The sequence below is a fragment of the Carlito syrichta genome, unplaced genomic scaffold (genome assembly GCF_000164805.1).
Source record: "Carlito syrichta isolate Samal-C Ts95f unplaced genomic scaffold, Tarsius_syrichta-2.0.1 Scaffold309314, whole genome shotgun sequence".
Classification (NCBI taxonomy): domain Eukaryota; kingdom Metazoa; phylum Chordata; class Mammalia; order Primates; family Tarsiidae; genus Carlito; species Carlito syrichta.
The window spans coordinates 284,012-299,594 of record NW_007253410.1 but is presented as its reverse complement, the minus strand read 5'-3'; the positions used below and the strand labels follow the sequence as shown (position 1 = coordinate 299,594).

At 38.9% G+C, this 15,583-nt stretch overlaps 1 protein-coding gene across 1 annotated transcript in view; it reads right to left on the bottom strand.

Moving 5' to 3' along the window:
• The window catches only part of ESYT2 (extended synaptotagmin 2), a 75,103-nt gene that overhangs the window by 23,972 nt on the left and 35,548 nt on the right, over window positions 1–15,583 (bottom strand). Inside the window, exons 9-13 of the mRNA XM_008067148.2 lie at window positions 14,822–14,998; window positions 13,617–13,699; window positions 11,782–11,830; window positions 10,214–10,303; window positions 9,673–9,768 (exon numbers count right to left, since the gene is read on the bottom strand). Of these exons, the coding sequence (XP_008065339.2) occupies window positions 9,673–9,768; window positions 10,214–10,303; window positions 11,782–11,830; window positions 13,617–13,699; window positions 14,822–14,998 (495 nt within the window). The remainder of the gene's footprint in view (window positions 1–9,672; window positions 9,769–10,213; window positions 10,304–11,781; window positions 11,831–13,616; window positions 13,700–14,821; window positions 14,999–15,583) is intronic.

Below are 15,583 nucleotides of genomic sequence, written 5' to 3'. Positions count from 1 at the left end.
TCTCGCTGCCCAGGCGGGTCTCGAACCCGCGGGCTCAGGCAATCCACTCACCTCAGCCTCCCAAAGGCGCGGGATTACAGGCTGAGCCACCGAGCCCGGCTCCTTTCCAATCTTAAAACATACTTTTTCTTTTCTTTTTTTTGAGACTTGGAGTCTCACTCCGTCACCCAGGCTGGAATGCAGTGGCATACCCAAGGTCACCCCAGCGTCCACCTACTGGACTCCGGCGATCCTTCCGCCTCATTCTTCCAAGAAGCTGGAACTACAGGCGTGCACTACCATGCCCGGCTAATTTTTTATTTATTGTAGAGATGAGGTCTTGCCAAGTTGCCTGGGCTGGTCTTGAACCCGCAGGCACAGGCAGACCACTCGCCTCGGCCTCTTAACGTGCTGGGATTATAGGCCGAGCCACTGAGCCTTGCCTTCAAACACAGTTTTTACATTTTTTTTTTTTTGCCTTCTAACATCTCTGAAAACAGAATAAAACTTAAAATTGAGGTGCTGTGTGTGGTGGCTCAAGCCTACAATCCCAGTGCTTTGGGAGGCCAAGGTGGAAGGATCGCTTAAGGCTAGGAGTTGGACACCAGCCTGGGATACATATTGAGACCCTGTCTTTACCAAAAAAGAGAGGAAAAAAAAATTAAGCCAGGCATGGTAGTATGTATTATAGTCCCAGCTACTCGAGAGACCCAGGTAGAAAAATCGATTGAGCCCAGGAGTTCGAGGTTACAGTAAGCTATGATCGAGTCATTGCATTTCAGTCCAGGTGACAGAGTAACACTTTGTTTCAAAACAAACAAAAAAAATGGATGATATTATATACTTGCTTTGGGCAGTTCACAGTAGTGGGACAGCTCTCATTGCCTTAACCAGTTAATTTTACTTATATTTTCCTTTTATATGCTTTAATTTTATATCATTTTAATTTATGCTTACATTTTCCTTTTATTTCCTATGAGTGACAAGACAAAACTCTGCTTATTCTAAATCTAAAAATTCTTTCAGTAAGTATAAAATAAATACCACCACAACTTCACTTTCTTAGTGGTATATAAAGTAATGGTTTATCTTAAAATGGATGATGTTCTAGATTCTATAAAATAAGGTTAAACCACTAAGTTTAATACCAAAATGTACCAGCACAATTCAAAAGCACAAAATATAATGAAAATACAAGCTTTATCACATTATTATTATTATTTGAGTTGGAGTCTTACTCAGTTGCCCAGGCTGGAGTGCAGTGGCACACTGATGGCCACCCCAGTGTCAACCTGTTGGGCTCTGGCCATCCTTCCACCTCAGCCTTCCAAGTAGTAGGAACTACAGGCACGTGCTACTGTGCCCGGCTAATTTTTGATGTACTGTAGAGACGAGGTCTCCCCAAATTGCCCGGGCTGGTCTCGAACCTGTGGGCTCAGGCAATCCACTTGCCTTGGCTTCCCAAAGTACTGATATTACAGGCTGAGTCACCGAGCCTGGCCTATCACTTGATTATTGAAACCTAAATATTTCATCTATCTGGACTTTAGTTTTCATGTCGACAAAATGGGTATACCATTTTCAAACCTTTTTGAGCTTAAATGAGCTAATGTAATAACATAAGAATTATAATATATTTATTATCCTGGCTACATTGAGCACTTAACCATGTATTATTTTATCCAGTGTACTCAACAATCCTGTGAAGATAGTATATCTATTCCACAAATTAAAAAACCAAAAACAAACAATGAATTGAATATCTTGCTGGCAGAGCCTTCATCCCTAACACTGTGTTCTGTTGGTCAATAATCTTCAGATAGCAAAAAAAAAAAACAAAACAAAAACAAAAACAAAACAAAGCACTAAAAGAGTGAGGAGCCAATGTCAATGCAATTCTTTTCAGTGTTCTGGAGGGTACCGTATTTTCAATGACCATGTTAACTACTATTGACATGGAGTAACCCCTACTAAACCTCTTTTATTTCCTCAGTACACTCCAGGGCAGCAAGGGTTAACAAATATCACACTGAAAAGCAGACTTTGCCAGTCTTCTTCACTTTTGAAATCGAACTTATTTTTCTAGATTAAACTGGTTCAAAAACAATCATAGTTTCTTTGGGATAAAGTTTTGTTAAAACAATTACATTTAAAATTCCCCATCTCCATCGAAATTTTAAGCCTACATTGTTCAAAGAAATTAGAGAAAAAATAATAAAACATTAAGTCACAGGAGATATTTGACAATTTAGCCAGAGAACACATGTTACTGTCATGTTTTAGGGAGTGGAGCTTAGTTTTCAATATACCTCATTTAATGAAATTTAAAGCTTCTCAAAAGCTCTGTCACCCAAACCCAGCAGCACCAAAAGCCATGAGGTTGTTAGCTCAGAGATAACCCTAACTCAACACATTGGAAGAGGTGATTTTTTAAATGTATAGTCACAGTTCACAAGACATGTCTTTAAAACATAATCTAAAAATTGGTTAAGGTTTTATGTAGGACTTCTATATCACCGTTTTCACAAATGCAAATCCAATTAAGATAGAGACATTTAAACCACCTTAAAGATAGCTTTCTACTAAGGCCAACATAAAAGTAATCTAACTTATCTTATTAGATGACTTAAATTTTTCTAACTACTAGTCTTCGATAACAAAAGTAGGATCTCTTCAATTACACAATTAATTAATATTTTAGTACAAGAGGTAATTTGCCAATAAACTCATGAGACCTAAAGTATCATCTCTTTCAATATGTTTTAATTAACTTTGCGACCTGTAGGGAAAACTATTAGTTTACCTTTAAAGCTCTCTGAACTGCAGACTTCTTCAAGACATCGGGGTTAAACTCTAATGGGTTACTCTTTCAAGTCAGGAGAAAATGAATATGCCAAGGGTTAATCAGACATGCAGTGAGGAGTTTATGTAAGGTTAATGACATGAAAATTTTGAGGAATAAACAAACAAAAATCTTTAAACAAAACCACCAAGAATTACACAAATAACCAGAAAGTCATTTGTAAAATTCTTCTTTATGGCCAAGATTTCATCTTAGAATGAACCTTTAATCTATAAATATTGAAACATGTCTCCTTACTCTCTGTGATTAATATTCTTAGCCCTCCCACCCCCCTTGTACGTTGTGATTTAAAAAATACAATAGTGAGGCTTTAGGAAAGGGTTCTATTTACCATTCTTTGCCTTAAAAAAGCCTAAAATATCAATCATAATTAAAGATTTTATCTAAAGCACAGATTAATGGGCCATAGGTGCCCAAACTGCTGTCAAGCCGAATCATACCCTGGAACAGCAGACGCTATCCTTATCCCTGCTGAGATTCACCTTCCTCCAACAGACACTACCCTAGAGGCAGAGCCCAGTTCTCCAGTCTGACTCTTGTTCTTTCTTAGGGACAGAAGTACAGGTTGACTGGATTACACAAAAACTTCTCCTGGCTTCAAATAAAGTTATACTATTATGGGTTTCATGCTCTACTAATATTGATTTTTTTTCAATTCATCACTTTCTCACCCTCAAAAGGGTAAGATTGAGTTGTTTTGGAAGCTCCTTCTAGGACTAACTTTAAGGTGAAAGATTTTATTATTTTAGTTATAGCTTACCTCAAATGACAAATTGAACTTCATTTTTCTTTTTTCTTTCCTTTTTTTGAGTCAGGGTCTCACTCTGTCACCCAGGCTAGAGTGCAGTGGCATGATCACGGCTCACAGCAGCCTTTACTTCCTGGGCTCAGATGATCCTTCTGCCTCAAGGTTCTAAAGCAGCTGGGATTACAGGCACATGCCACCTTATCTGGCTTATTTTTTGTTTGTTTGTTTAAGCTCTTGTTGAGATAGAGTGTCACTATGTTGCCCAGGTTGATCTCAAACTCCTGGATTCAAACAATCCTCCCACCTCAGTCTCTCAAAATTCTGGGATTATAGGCGTAAATCTAATTTTTATTTTTTTCTCTGATAAAAACAGCAGATTTTACAATGAGAAAGATGGATAACTAGCCTCCCAGTCTTCCATGGCAGGCTGGGCCAGAGAGAGGATGAACATCTGGCCGGACAAGAATTCACACGACACTAGAGCCAGCCCTCAGCCCAGGCTGTATATTAAAGTAGCCTGTGGAATTCTCAAAAGATCCCAAATCCACTGTACCCATCCATCTCTGGGTGGGACCTGGACAAGGAGATTTTTTAACAACTTCCTAGGTGGTGCTGAAACAGAATGAGGCTGGTACTGCTGCCCTAAAGTGTAAGGACTGACATTCTTCAGAAGCTAAGAACCTTTCCTGAAGCTCACTTTTGGATAGATTATGGTCTTCCCAAAATATACTTATTATTCTAACATGCAACAAAGTAAAACAAGGAGAGAGACTGTGATATGAAGCGAGGGGTGAAGGAGGAACTGTGTGAGGTCATGGAAGGCCGCAAAGACCTGGGGGTGAGACTGACAAACCATGCAAATGCTTCAAACAGGTGCCCAGTCGGAAGCCCTCTGAGTTATGCACCTTGCATTTTTAGGCTACTTACTATCAGTAGAGGCAGTAATAGCCACCTGTGCTTTTTTTTTCAAAATGAGAGCCAAAAATATCTTGCATAAAGCACTTGGCATCATCACGCCTAAGGGTTTCCACAGTGGAAGCTATCATATAGCTCAGGTTGTTGTTTAAAGTAGGCATTCATGTAAAAATCACTCATTTTGGACAAATTCCATAAACAGAATTATGAATCTATAAACCTAATAAAGTGATGACAAATTCACTTTATTCTAGGATGGAGTAAACAAGGGTTACCAGGCATGAGGACTCGCGGCCCCGTGGCTGAATTTCAAAGTCAGCTCTGCCACGTACTGACCCATGATCTTGGTTTTCTAATCTTAGTCCCTTATGTTCTCTGTGTCATCTCAGTTTCCTTATCTGTAAAATAATAATGTTGGTCTGGGGATTACATGAGGTATGCATGGAGAGCTCTCAGGACCCTACTTGGCTACAAGAAAGTGCTCAACAATTATGTTATCAAATATGTTTTAAGATTCCAAAGCTAGTCACCATGAGTCAGATAACATTCTTATTGTCCAAGGCTGAAATTCAAGCCCAGAATTTGATCAAAAGAAAAAGAAGGGCAAAATTCTAGAAGCCCACATTATAAAGAGGTCATTTAGAGCACAGGAGAAATTCCTGCAGTTTTAAGTTTGCAGATGGGGATTACCGGTAGCAATACACTCACAGAAGAGTTGAAGTTAAACGTGTTTTTGAGTAGTTGGGAAGTAAGAGAGCAGGAGATGGTTGGCTGTCAAGCCTTTACTAAAAATAGCAATAGTCTCACCTTCTGGGGAAAACTGAGAAAGCACGGATCTGACTTCATTTTGAAAACCAATGTATTAAAAAAAGTTGATTACATTTACTTACAAAACATGTTATATGATGAATGCATTCTAATTATAAAGCAAAGTATATGATTTTGATAATGTAGGAGGAAGGTTAATTTTGATATCCCAATAATATCGTAGTCTAAATATTACAAAACAAGTTTAAAAATCCAAACACAAGGTCAGAAATATTTTCGTTTTGCAAAGGAAGCAGCTGTAAAACAGGAGAAAGCAACTTGGAAAGCTATTGGAAACAAACAATTTACACAGCAGGGCTATCTTGTCATTTATACCTGTTTATAATGAAATTTTCTGATAAAAAACACCAGAAGCAGAAAATCATTTTCTCAAAAGTGAGAGAATATGTTGCTATTATGCACCACTGACCTCATTTTTACTTTACAAAGGCCTTAGACAGGTATGAATAGACAGAGCCAGAGAAACCAGGGTTACACTTACTACTGGTGTGACTTTATACCTAACTTTTTTGATTTTCCCTAATCTATAAAATGGAGCAAAAATACCTATTCTTCAAGTTTTGCCCCACTCCCTCCCCTTTTAAAAAATAAGAATAAACTGAGAACACATGTGGAAATCCTTTGGAAATAAAAATAAAAACTCTACAAAAATGCTAAGCACTAGTCACTATTAAATTCAGGGACAAATGGGCTTTAAGAATGTCATTACTTATTGGATTAAGTCTGGAGAATGACTTTCTAGACTAATGACTAAGACACTGTGGCTTCTTGTGACTCCTGTGACTCCAAATCAAGTGAAAACTGCCATCTACAGAAAGTACCAGAACAGCACCAGGAATCCAGGTGCCATACATAGAGACCATGGTAAAACAGATATGAGATCAAAACCAAAAAATGCTAAATTAGCTACCCCAGGGAATTGAGTTCCTTAAAAGATGCTGAATCATAAATTCAAAATGGGTTTCTTCCCCCTTTAGGAGCTCCAGTTAAGCCATATGGGAGAAAGCACATTTTTTTCTGTCCTCATGTGACCATTCCCCAGGTGACTGAGAGTCAACTGTACAGCTAGGTTCTAAAGAAAGCTGAGTTCTGGCCATTGCCTTGCTAGACTCTGCTGTGGCCATGTGCTCTTTGAGCTATGGCTATCGCAGTGCTTCCTGGCTTTGGCCCCTCCCCCACCTTGGGGAGGTGAATCTTCTTTCTCCCTTCTCTCTCTCTAATTTACTTTTAAATAAACTTTTCTTTCCTTAAAAAAAAAAAAGAAAACTGAGTTCTGACACTTCTGTGTTTGGTGAGGAGGAGAAAGTAGGTTTAAGAAAGTTGTGTGAAAGTTCACAAAGAAATATTTACATCTCACATTGAGATGAACAACAAGAAAATCAACTTTAATTATGATGGCTTCAATCCTCAGAATCATTTTTATTTCTTTATGGGCCAGTAGCAGTTCAGGAATCTAAGTCTTCTCTGCCAGGGTTGCTCATCTCATTGTCAGACACACTCACCACTGTTACAACAGTGTTACATGGTACAAATCAAGCGCAAAATAAACACACAGTAATTCAAATCATGCAGGAAAATAGAAAGCATGCCACATCATTCCACGCCAAGCAGACTGTGTTAGAGGTTCCAGTCCACATTCTGGCAGTCTCCAAACAGACAAAGGAAGAAAGAACCCCAGAGGACTCACAAATAGTGCTCTATAGACTGAGGTAGTATTTTCACAAAACACTAGTCCCGACGCTCGCCTCTCTTTTAAGTAGCCACACCCAAAGTTTCCCTCGTAGATACTCTTAGGAAAGTGGAGACAGGAGGAGAAAGCAGAGAATGGTGGATTGTGGTCAATGTGCATACCAGAAGCACCAAGAGACAGGAGTGCAGAGGCAGAGTCAAAGAATCCCACAGTATGCAGGGGATGCTCTCATTTAAAACGAACACCCAACAGGAAGAGGTTCTGCAAAGATTCTTTGCCTCTGATGGCTATGGCATACTTCATGCACAAAGTGTCCTTTTAATAGAAGATCAATACATTCTTGTTCCTTTTTTTTTGGTTTATGTGATATTATTCAAATTTCAATTTAATGAGACAAAACACATTGTTTTAAAGAAAGGCTTAAGCCGGGCTCCGTGGCTCAGCCTGTAATACTGCGCCTTTGGGAGGCTGAGGTGAGTGGATTGCCTGAGTCCGCGGGTTCGAGACCCGCCTGGGCAGCGAGACCTCATCTCTACAATAAATCAAAAACTCAGCCGGGCGTGGTAGCGCATGCCTGTAATTCTGGCTACGCGGAAGGCTGAGGCGGAAGGATCGCCGGAGCCCAGCAGGTGGAGGCTGCAGTGGCCGGGAGCGGCCACTGCACTCCAGTCTGGGCGACAGAGTGAGACTCCAACTCAAAAAAAAAAAAAGACAGGCTTAATCTTTTCTTGCCAATTCACCAATACTATTCTCTATATTTTAAAATATGTTCAAAAAATTAATTTCCATCAGGTATTATAGAAGATTTTACAACAAACATTACTGTAGTTAAAAGCAAAACGTTAAGCCGGGCTCGGTGGCTCAGCCTGTAATCCTGCGCCTTGGGAGGCTAAGGTAAGTGGATTGCCTGAGCCCAGGGGTTCAAGACCCGCCTCATCTCTACAATAAATCAAAAAGTTAGCCAGGCGTGGCAGCGCGCGCCTGTAGTTCCGGCTACTTGAAAGGCTGAGGCGGAAGGATCGCGGAGCCCAGCAGGTCGAGGCTGCGGTAGCCGGGAGCGGCCACTGCACTCCAGTCTGGGCAACAGAGTGAGGCTCAAAAAAAAAAAAAAAACAAAAGCAGAAAGTTCTGCTGTATGAGAAATTCTGTAGAAAGGTTAAATAATGATAAAATAACTTGAAATTGTAAGATAAATTCATAGAATTTAGACTGGAAGATTGGCCAAAAGGTTAAGGTTAATAAGAGAAATATCAAGGACTTAAGAAGTTACAAATCAGTCAAGAAACCATCATTGAAAGAAAGAGTACAATTATGTACAATTACATAAACAAAGAGTACAATTACATCCTCCCAGTAAGAAAAGCATAAATGCTCAATCATATTTTAATTGTTCATAACTTTAAATAAAATGTACTAATGCACAAAATACATTTACTTTGTGGGCAGGGCCCAAGTAAATGTACAATTTTCAAAACGTGAAAGGTGATAAATGAAACAAAGAGTTATTTATAGTTATTTTATGAACTATGAGGAAACACAGTCAAACCATGACAGGGTGAGACTCTACTGGATGAAAGACTGATAACTTAAGTTCAGGATGCCTTCTTGTCTATCTCTCCAGTAAACACTGATAGGGAAAAAGGCATATGAAGACTACTTGTTTATAAATATACCTGGGTGGATGGATATTTACTATGCAGGAAGAGTTAGGCAACAGACAACCTTGGGAGGAAAACAAAAACCTCTTTATTTGGTGGCAGTAGTCTTTCTTTCAACAAAAGCGGCTGTGGACACAATGAAGTGCAGATTGGCCATCTAGTGAAAAGTATATGGACACCCAACAAAATCATCAAACAATATCACATTAATGAAGACAAAAACAATAACCTAGTAGTAGTGGACTTTAAAGTATGACAGCCGAAGATCACACTGTGCCTCACAAGATTGAATTATAGGATTTTCCTTCTCTGTGCTTACAGTTACTACCCATAAAAATGTATTTTAGTTTTCCTCTAAGAACGAAACAATTTTGATGAAAACAAACAAAAGCATATGATTTTAGGCTGTAGAGCATCATGTGTTTACCAGCAGATCCTTCAGAGACATTGTTTGCTTCTTTTTGCTCTGTTAGAAATATCCTGGGTGCCTAGAGTTCAGCATGTTTGTCCAGCAGCTACCAAGGTCTAGAAGCTCACACTCTGCCCTGCTCTGGCCAAAACTCAGTTTGGATTTTGTAATCAGAGCTGCTTCATTTTATTCTCATTCCAAGTAGAAACAATTTCCATCCTTAGGCAACTAAGTTTTAGAACTTAGTGATTTTCTACAGAATATCTTCTTCCTCTAACTACTAATCATCTTCTTTTCCTATGTGGTAAAGATTTCTTCATTTTAAAATGTCAGAGTAAAGCTAATTTTGAATATCCTAGATGACGTCAATAAAATATGTAAACATAAATATACACGCAACAAGTAAATGCTAACTTGTCCCTCTCCACTGCCACTTTCTTACACTTGGAAGTGAAGTGAAAACACAGCAAAACAAGAATAGGTGATGCATCGTGGCTAAAAAAAAAAAAAAGAATAGTGGTTCCCAAGCAACAGCCGCTATGGGGAAAGAAACACTCAATGAGTTACCACTGTGTTACCTACCGGAAGGTTCCTTGCTGAATCCAAATATAAGATCAGCAATGCAGAAGAAAGACCATCATTGGCTTGGTCTTTGTCAGCTTTGATGTCTGTTAGCACCTAGAAGGAAAGCAAAAAGCCTTAGCAGGCACATTTCCACATGGTTCTCATACTAGTTGTATCTGATTATATTACGTTAATTATGCTCAAGAAAATAAGAGAGGTGAGAAATAAGCCATCCAATATATGCAATAGAGAGATAACTAAAACAAAAAAATATTTTAAACAAGATTATTATTCCACATAAATCAATGAAATGAAGCAGTCAGGTGATCTGTGGGTTTCTAAATCCCTGTACTACACCAAGAACAGAATTTAAAGACGTTATAAAACAGGAATGAATGACCTAATATTTAATTTATCCCTGATGCTACTATAGTGACTTGTAGCCCAATAATGAAAATTACTGCTAACATTTAAAAAAATCAAGTAGCAACATGACTTAAAGAGACTAATCTTAGTTGTTAAGAGTAGCTGGTTATCAAGAGAAAACATTTCACAGCACCTTATCAAGGTTTGATGCATTTGGCATTAGTGTGAGCCATTCCAGTCTCAAGTGCAGCTTTCCTTTGGGAACCTCATCCAGAGTGAACCACTGAAGAGAAAATGTTTAAGTTTAGCAAGAGTTCCCCTGAATTAAAGATTCAAATTAAACTCAGTATCTGCAAATGTTACGCTGCTCATTAACTGTGAGACATCAATAGTTCTCAATGCTGAAGACTGACTCTTGCCATATTTAGCTCTATGCTCTTTGAACGTTTGGTGACCTCACATTCAAAGATGATGATGATGATGACAATGGCAGGGGTCAGCAGACCATCCTACATGCTTTACATGAACATACACCAGTTTCATCCTAACAAAAACCCCAAGTAAGCACTGTTATCATCACTACTTTATTTTTATTTATTTATTTATTTATTTATTGAGTCGGAGCCTCACTCTGTTGCCCAGACTGGAGTGCAGTGGCACGCTCCCGGCCACCACAGCCTCGACCTGCTGGGCTCCGGTGATCCTTTCGCCTCAGCCTTCCAAGTAGCTGGAACTACAGGCGCGTGCTACCACACCCGGTTAATTTTTTGATTTATTGTAGAGATGAGGTCTCACCAAGTTGCCCAGGCAGGTCTCGAACCTGCGGGCTCAGGCAATCCACTCACCTCAGCCTTCCAAGGCGCAGGATTACAGGTTGAGCCACTGAGCCCGGCTACCATCACTACTTTACACAAAAGTATTCAAATGTTTTCTAGCACTACCCAGCATTAGAAAAGTATTCTACGAAGGCACCACTTTTTTTTTTAATTGAGATGAGGACTTGCTATGTTGCCTAGTTTGGTCTTGAACTCTGGGATTAAGCTAGCCTCCCTTCTCAGCTTCCTGAGTACCTGAGACTACTGGCACATGCCACTGTGCCTGGCTAAGTGGACTTTAATGAAATTTATGGGCCAAGAGACAAGATAACATTGATTTTAAATACTGAATTTCAATATCAAGTAAGTTAATATTTGTTCCTATCGTTATACACTAATAAAACAGTATACACTTGTGTCAGCTTCAAGGCTACAAAATAAACAAAGATGATCTCTAAACATTCAGTGATAGAGAGATCCCAAGAAGGATTTTGTCTATTCTGTCCAGCACTGTCTACTCAGTACCTGGCATACATCAGGACACGAGAAATGACTGTTGCATGAATGCTGAGCAATGGAACTGTGCAATCTCCGCTATTATCTCCATCATCATGAAAATGTCCATTAGTGGACTTCTCACATGTCTCTGCACTAACTTCTGCAGGGGACCATGTGTTTGCAATGAAGTCAGTTTAGTGTTTTACATCCATAAGACTTTCAAGTATATGGTAGGTACTCACTACATACTATCAGACTTGACTCTTACATTCATTTATTTTTACTTTGCTATTTCTAAAATACCTAAATTATTATTATTTGTGAAGCAAATTCTGCTCACACAGTTTCTGCACTTTGTGTGAGTGTGGCAGTAGTGGCTCATGGCTCTTTTGGCACGCAGCAGGTACTCAGTGTTTGTAAAAGAGATCAATACTCAAGGAAAACTTACTTCATCTAAAAGGCGCTCCTTTTCAACTTCAATAAGATCAATCATAAGACTACAAAAATAACAATGAAACAACTTTAGAACATAGAAGCACATTTCTTACAACTGAAATAACCTTTTTTGTCTATGAAAAAGGACTCCAGAAAGGCAACAAAATGCTAAATAATTCATCAAGGAATAGACAATTCTTCCAAAAGCTTCCACCAGCTCCAAAAGTATTAAGAGGGGTAAGGAAGAGTAGAGTGGAGTTTCTGTGAGGTCAGAATACTGAGTTTGGACCAGCTGAGGTTAAAGCTATAAAAATATTAGTCTTCTCCACAATGTAATATGCACCAAAAATATTTCAGCCCTATTATTTTAACATGTTCTCTCTTGGTACAGCCATCCATTGCTAGGGACTCTATCCTTCACATACTGAATTGTAACTCTTAGTCCTTTCCACCCTTTCGCCTCAGCTCCAGACCCACATTGTACAGCCTGAGCTCACGGGTTCAAGACCAGCTTGGGCAACTTGGTGAGACCTTGTCTCTAGAGTACAGACATCTCTCATTCAGCACATCTAAGAGGAAGCCCATTTTAATTCCTCTTAAACCATTCTGTAGTATTTCAAAGAATGGCACCACTCCTCAAAGAACCAAGAAATTACTATGATGGAATGACTATACTCTTGACTTTTTCTTGTGGCCCTCACCTGCCCTACCATCTATTTCTCAGTGTAGACTCCCATTTCTCAGGCTGTTCTTTGACAGTAGTCTCCTAACTCGTCTGCCAGTCTCTAAGTTCAACCCCGACCATCCAATCTACACCTTATTTTACTAGAATGCATATCTGATCACTTGTCCAACTGTTGCTGGATGCCTTAGAAAGTCTTATGAATTCTGAAGTCAGGGTATAGCATACAAGGTCATTCTTGATGAGGCACAAACCTCTCCAATGTCATCTATCCCTGCATCTTTTTTGCCACAATACGTTTAGTTAAATAACTTAATTAGATAAAATACTAAAGATAAGGTAGAACTGTATTTTTTTGTTCGTTTGAGTTGGAATCTCATTCTGTCTCCCAGGTTGGAGTGCAATGGCATGCTCACAGTCACTGTAGCCTCGACCCAATGGGCTCAGGCGATCCTTCCGCCTCAGCCTTCCAAGTAGCTGGAACTGTAGGTGCACGCTACCAAGACTGGTTTATTTTTTTTTATTTATTGTAGAGACAAGGTCTCACCAAGTTGCCCAGGCTGGTCTCAAACCTGAGAGTTTAGATAATCCTCTCGCCTTGGTTTCCCAAAGTGCTGGGATTACAGGTTTGAGTCACCGTGACTGGCAAGGACTGTATTTTTTAAAAGCTTATTTTTTAAAGCTATATTAGTTGATATATATATAGATATTGATATTAGAATCAATATCTTTCCCATGTAAATTACTATATCCCAACAAAAATTAACCCAACATATTGAAAAAGTTTAAAAACCCATTTTTACAATCTAGAATGAAGCTGTCTACTAGAACTCCACACAAGAGTAGGTTCTGCATGTAGCTATTAAGCACTTTAAATGGGAACACTGCAACTAAGAAAAATAATTTTTAATTTAATTTTAATTTTAATAGCTACATGTGGCCAGTGGCTCCTGTAACAGACAACATAGCATTCCTTAAGTGTGAAACTTTTTAAGAATAAAAATGTTTTAAGAAATCCAAGGTAAAACAAATTTTATACCTAAGGGCCATTTAAAATATACACATAACATATGTACATAAACATAATTTAGAACATATTTTTTGAGTGATTAAAAAAAAGAGTGATCCTATGTTCTCCTCCAATAGCCATGAAGGATCTGCGTCACCTTCCTAAAAAGTCATCCTTGTCTGGGTCTTCATCAAACAACTCGATCTCTAATTCTTGTCCAGGATGTTCATAGACTAAAGCCTGAAAAATTAATGGATAGTAGTTAATTGCATTTTTACAAATACAGTCATTTACTGAATATGATGATTATAGTAAATATTATCATGTATTTTTCTGCAGCAGTAAATACTTTCTAAAACACTTATATTTTCTTATTATAAAACACACATACTTATTAATGACTGGGAGATCACTTTGAAATACTTGTCGCATAGTAGCAGGCTATTTTGTTTATATCTAGTTATCCTGGATTACATATTTCAATGGGTCAAGTTCAATCACTCCAAAACAGGTCACAGGATGTCACCTAAGCCTGGTCCAAGGCTTAAGGCAGATCACAGATGTAGGATACATCACTCTAGTCCTGCAGTGGCTCCATTCAGATGCTATCCTTGCAATAACTGCAAGCTATCTGCTTTAGCACCCTTCAGAGTAAGACACTGGAAAGAGACTGGATTGACAAAAGAGTAGAGGACAGGAAGCTGGTGGAGCATAAATCGCACTACCGCCCTGAAGAACAATTCTAAAAAACTATTTCAGTTCTTTAAAAACTCCTAACTTTGGATTCAGCAATTTTACTTTGAAGAGTTTTATCTGCGGAAAACAAAGCTGAGCAGACACTCACATTATACTTGTACAACACTGTTTATAACTCTGAAATGAACTGCCTAGCCCTTTCTGGGTAAATAAATAATGATACCTATTCAGTGGAATTGTCATTAGAAATCATAAAGACCTCTATTTATTGACATGTAAAGATGTCCTGATTTATTAAGTTAAAAGCTAGCACAGAGGTATATAATTAATCTCATTTTTATGTGTTTGTGTTAATAAGCACATATAATATTTTATAATGAGACAAGCTACTCACATTATGAAAAATATTTTGCCAATCATTTTCCATGATAGAATTATCTAATTAAGATGTAAACCTTAATGTGTTGACATGACAAAAATGTTGTTATGTGAGGTAGGGAGAAAAGGTACAATACTTCCTAAGATAGAAGATTAAAGTAAAGACAGTCTAAATGATGGTCTAAATTAGCCATGCTCCTATGTGACCGAGTTGAGATTAGACCTCAGCTGATCCTACTGGGGTCCAGTCCACCATACCAAGCTACACAGCGGGACACAATGCATTACCTCATACACTTCATTCCACTTTGGGCTGAGGTTCTCTTTGATGACCTTGCTTTGGAAGATTTGGTTGCCAACTCGAATAATTCCATAGGGGTCTGATTTTCCCTTGACAAGTCCCTTAAGATAAGTATCTTTCCCCTGAAGATCCTGAGCTTCAATAAAATGTATCCTTAGAACACCCTGAAAAAAAGAGCAAATGGTTATACCAGCAGCACCCAACTTCTTGGCATCAGGGACCAGCTTCATGGAAGACAATTTTTCCACATATGGACAGAGGGGAGGGAATGTGCAGTCAAATTCATAGGAAGCATACAATCTAGATCCCTTACATGCATGGTTCACTATAGGGTTCATGCTCCTATGAGAATATAAGGCCGTCGCTGATCTGACAGGAGGCAGTGTTCTGCTCACTCACCGTACAAGCAGACAGGTTCCTAACAGGCCATGGACAGTCTGCGGCCAGGGGTTGCGGACCCCTGGTTACCATTCACTGGTTCACTAACAAAAGTGGAAGACAGCTGTGTGCCTGGCCCTGTCCTAAGAACTGAGGGTATGGAGGGAACAAAATAAAGACCCTCTTTTTGTGCAGTATATATTCCACCAAAGGGAGGAGGAAGACACCAAATACGTTTAAATGATGACAAGTAAAAAGTGAACAGGTGACAAGTGTGAAAAAAAGAAAAGAGAGAGAAGAAGACAACAGTGCCCAAGTGGTGCTATTTCAGACAGGAGAACAGACAAGTTTCTATTGGGAAGACACCTCCA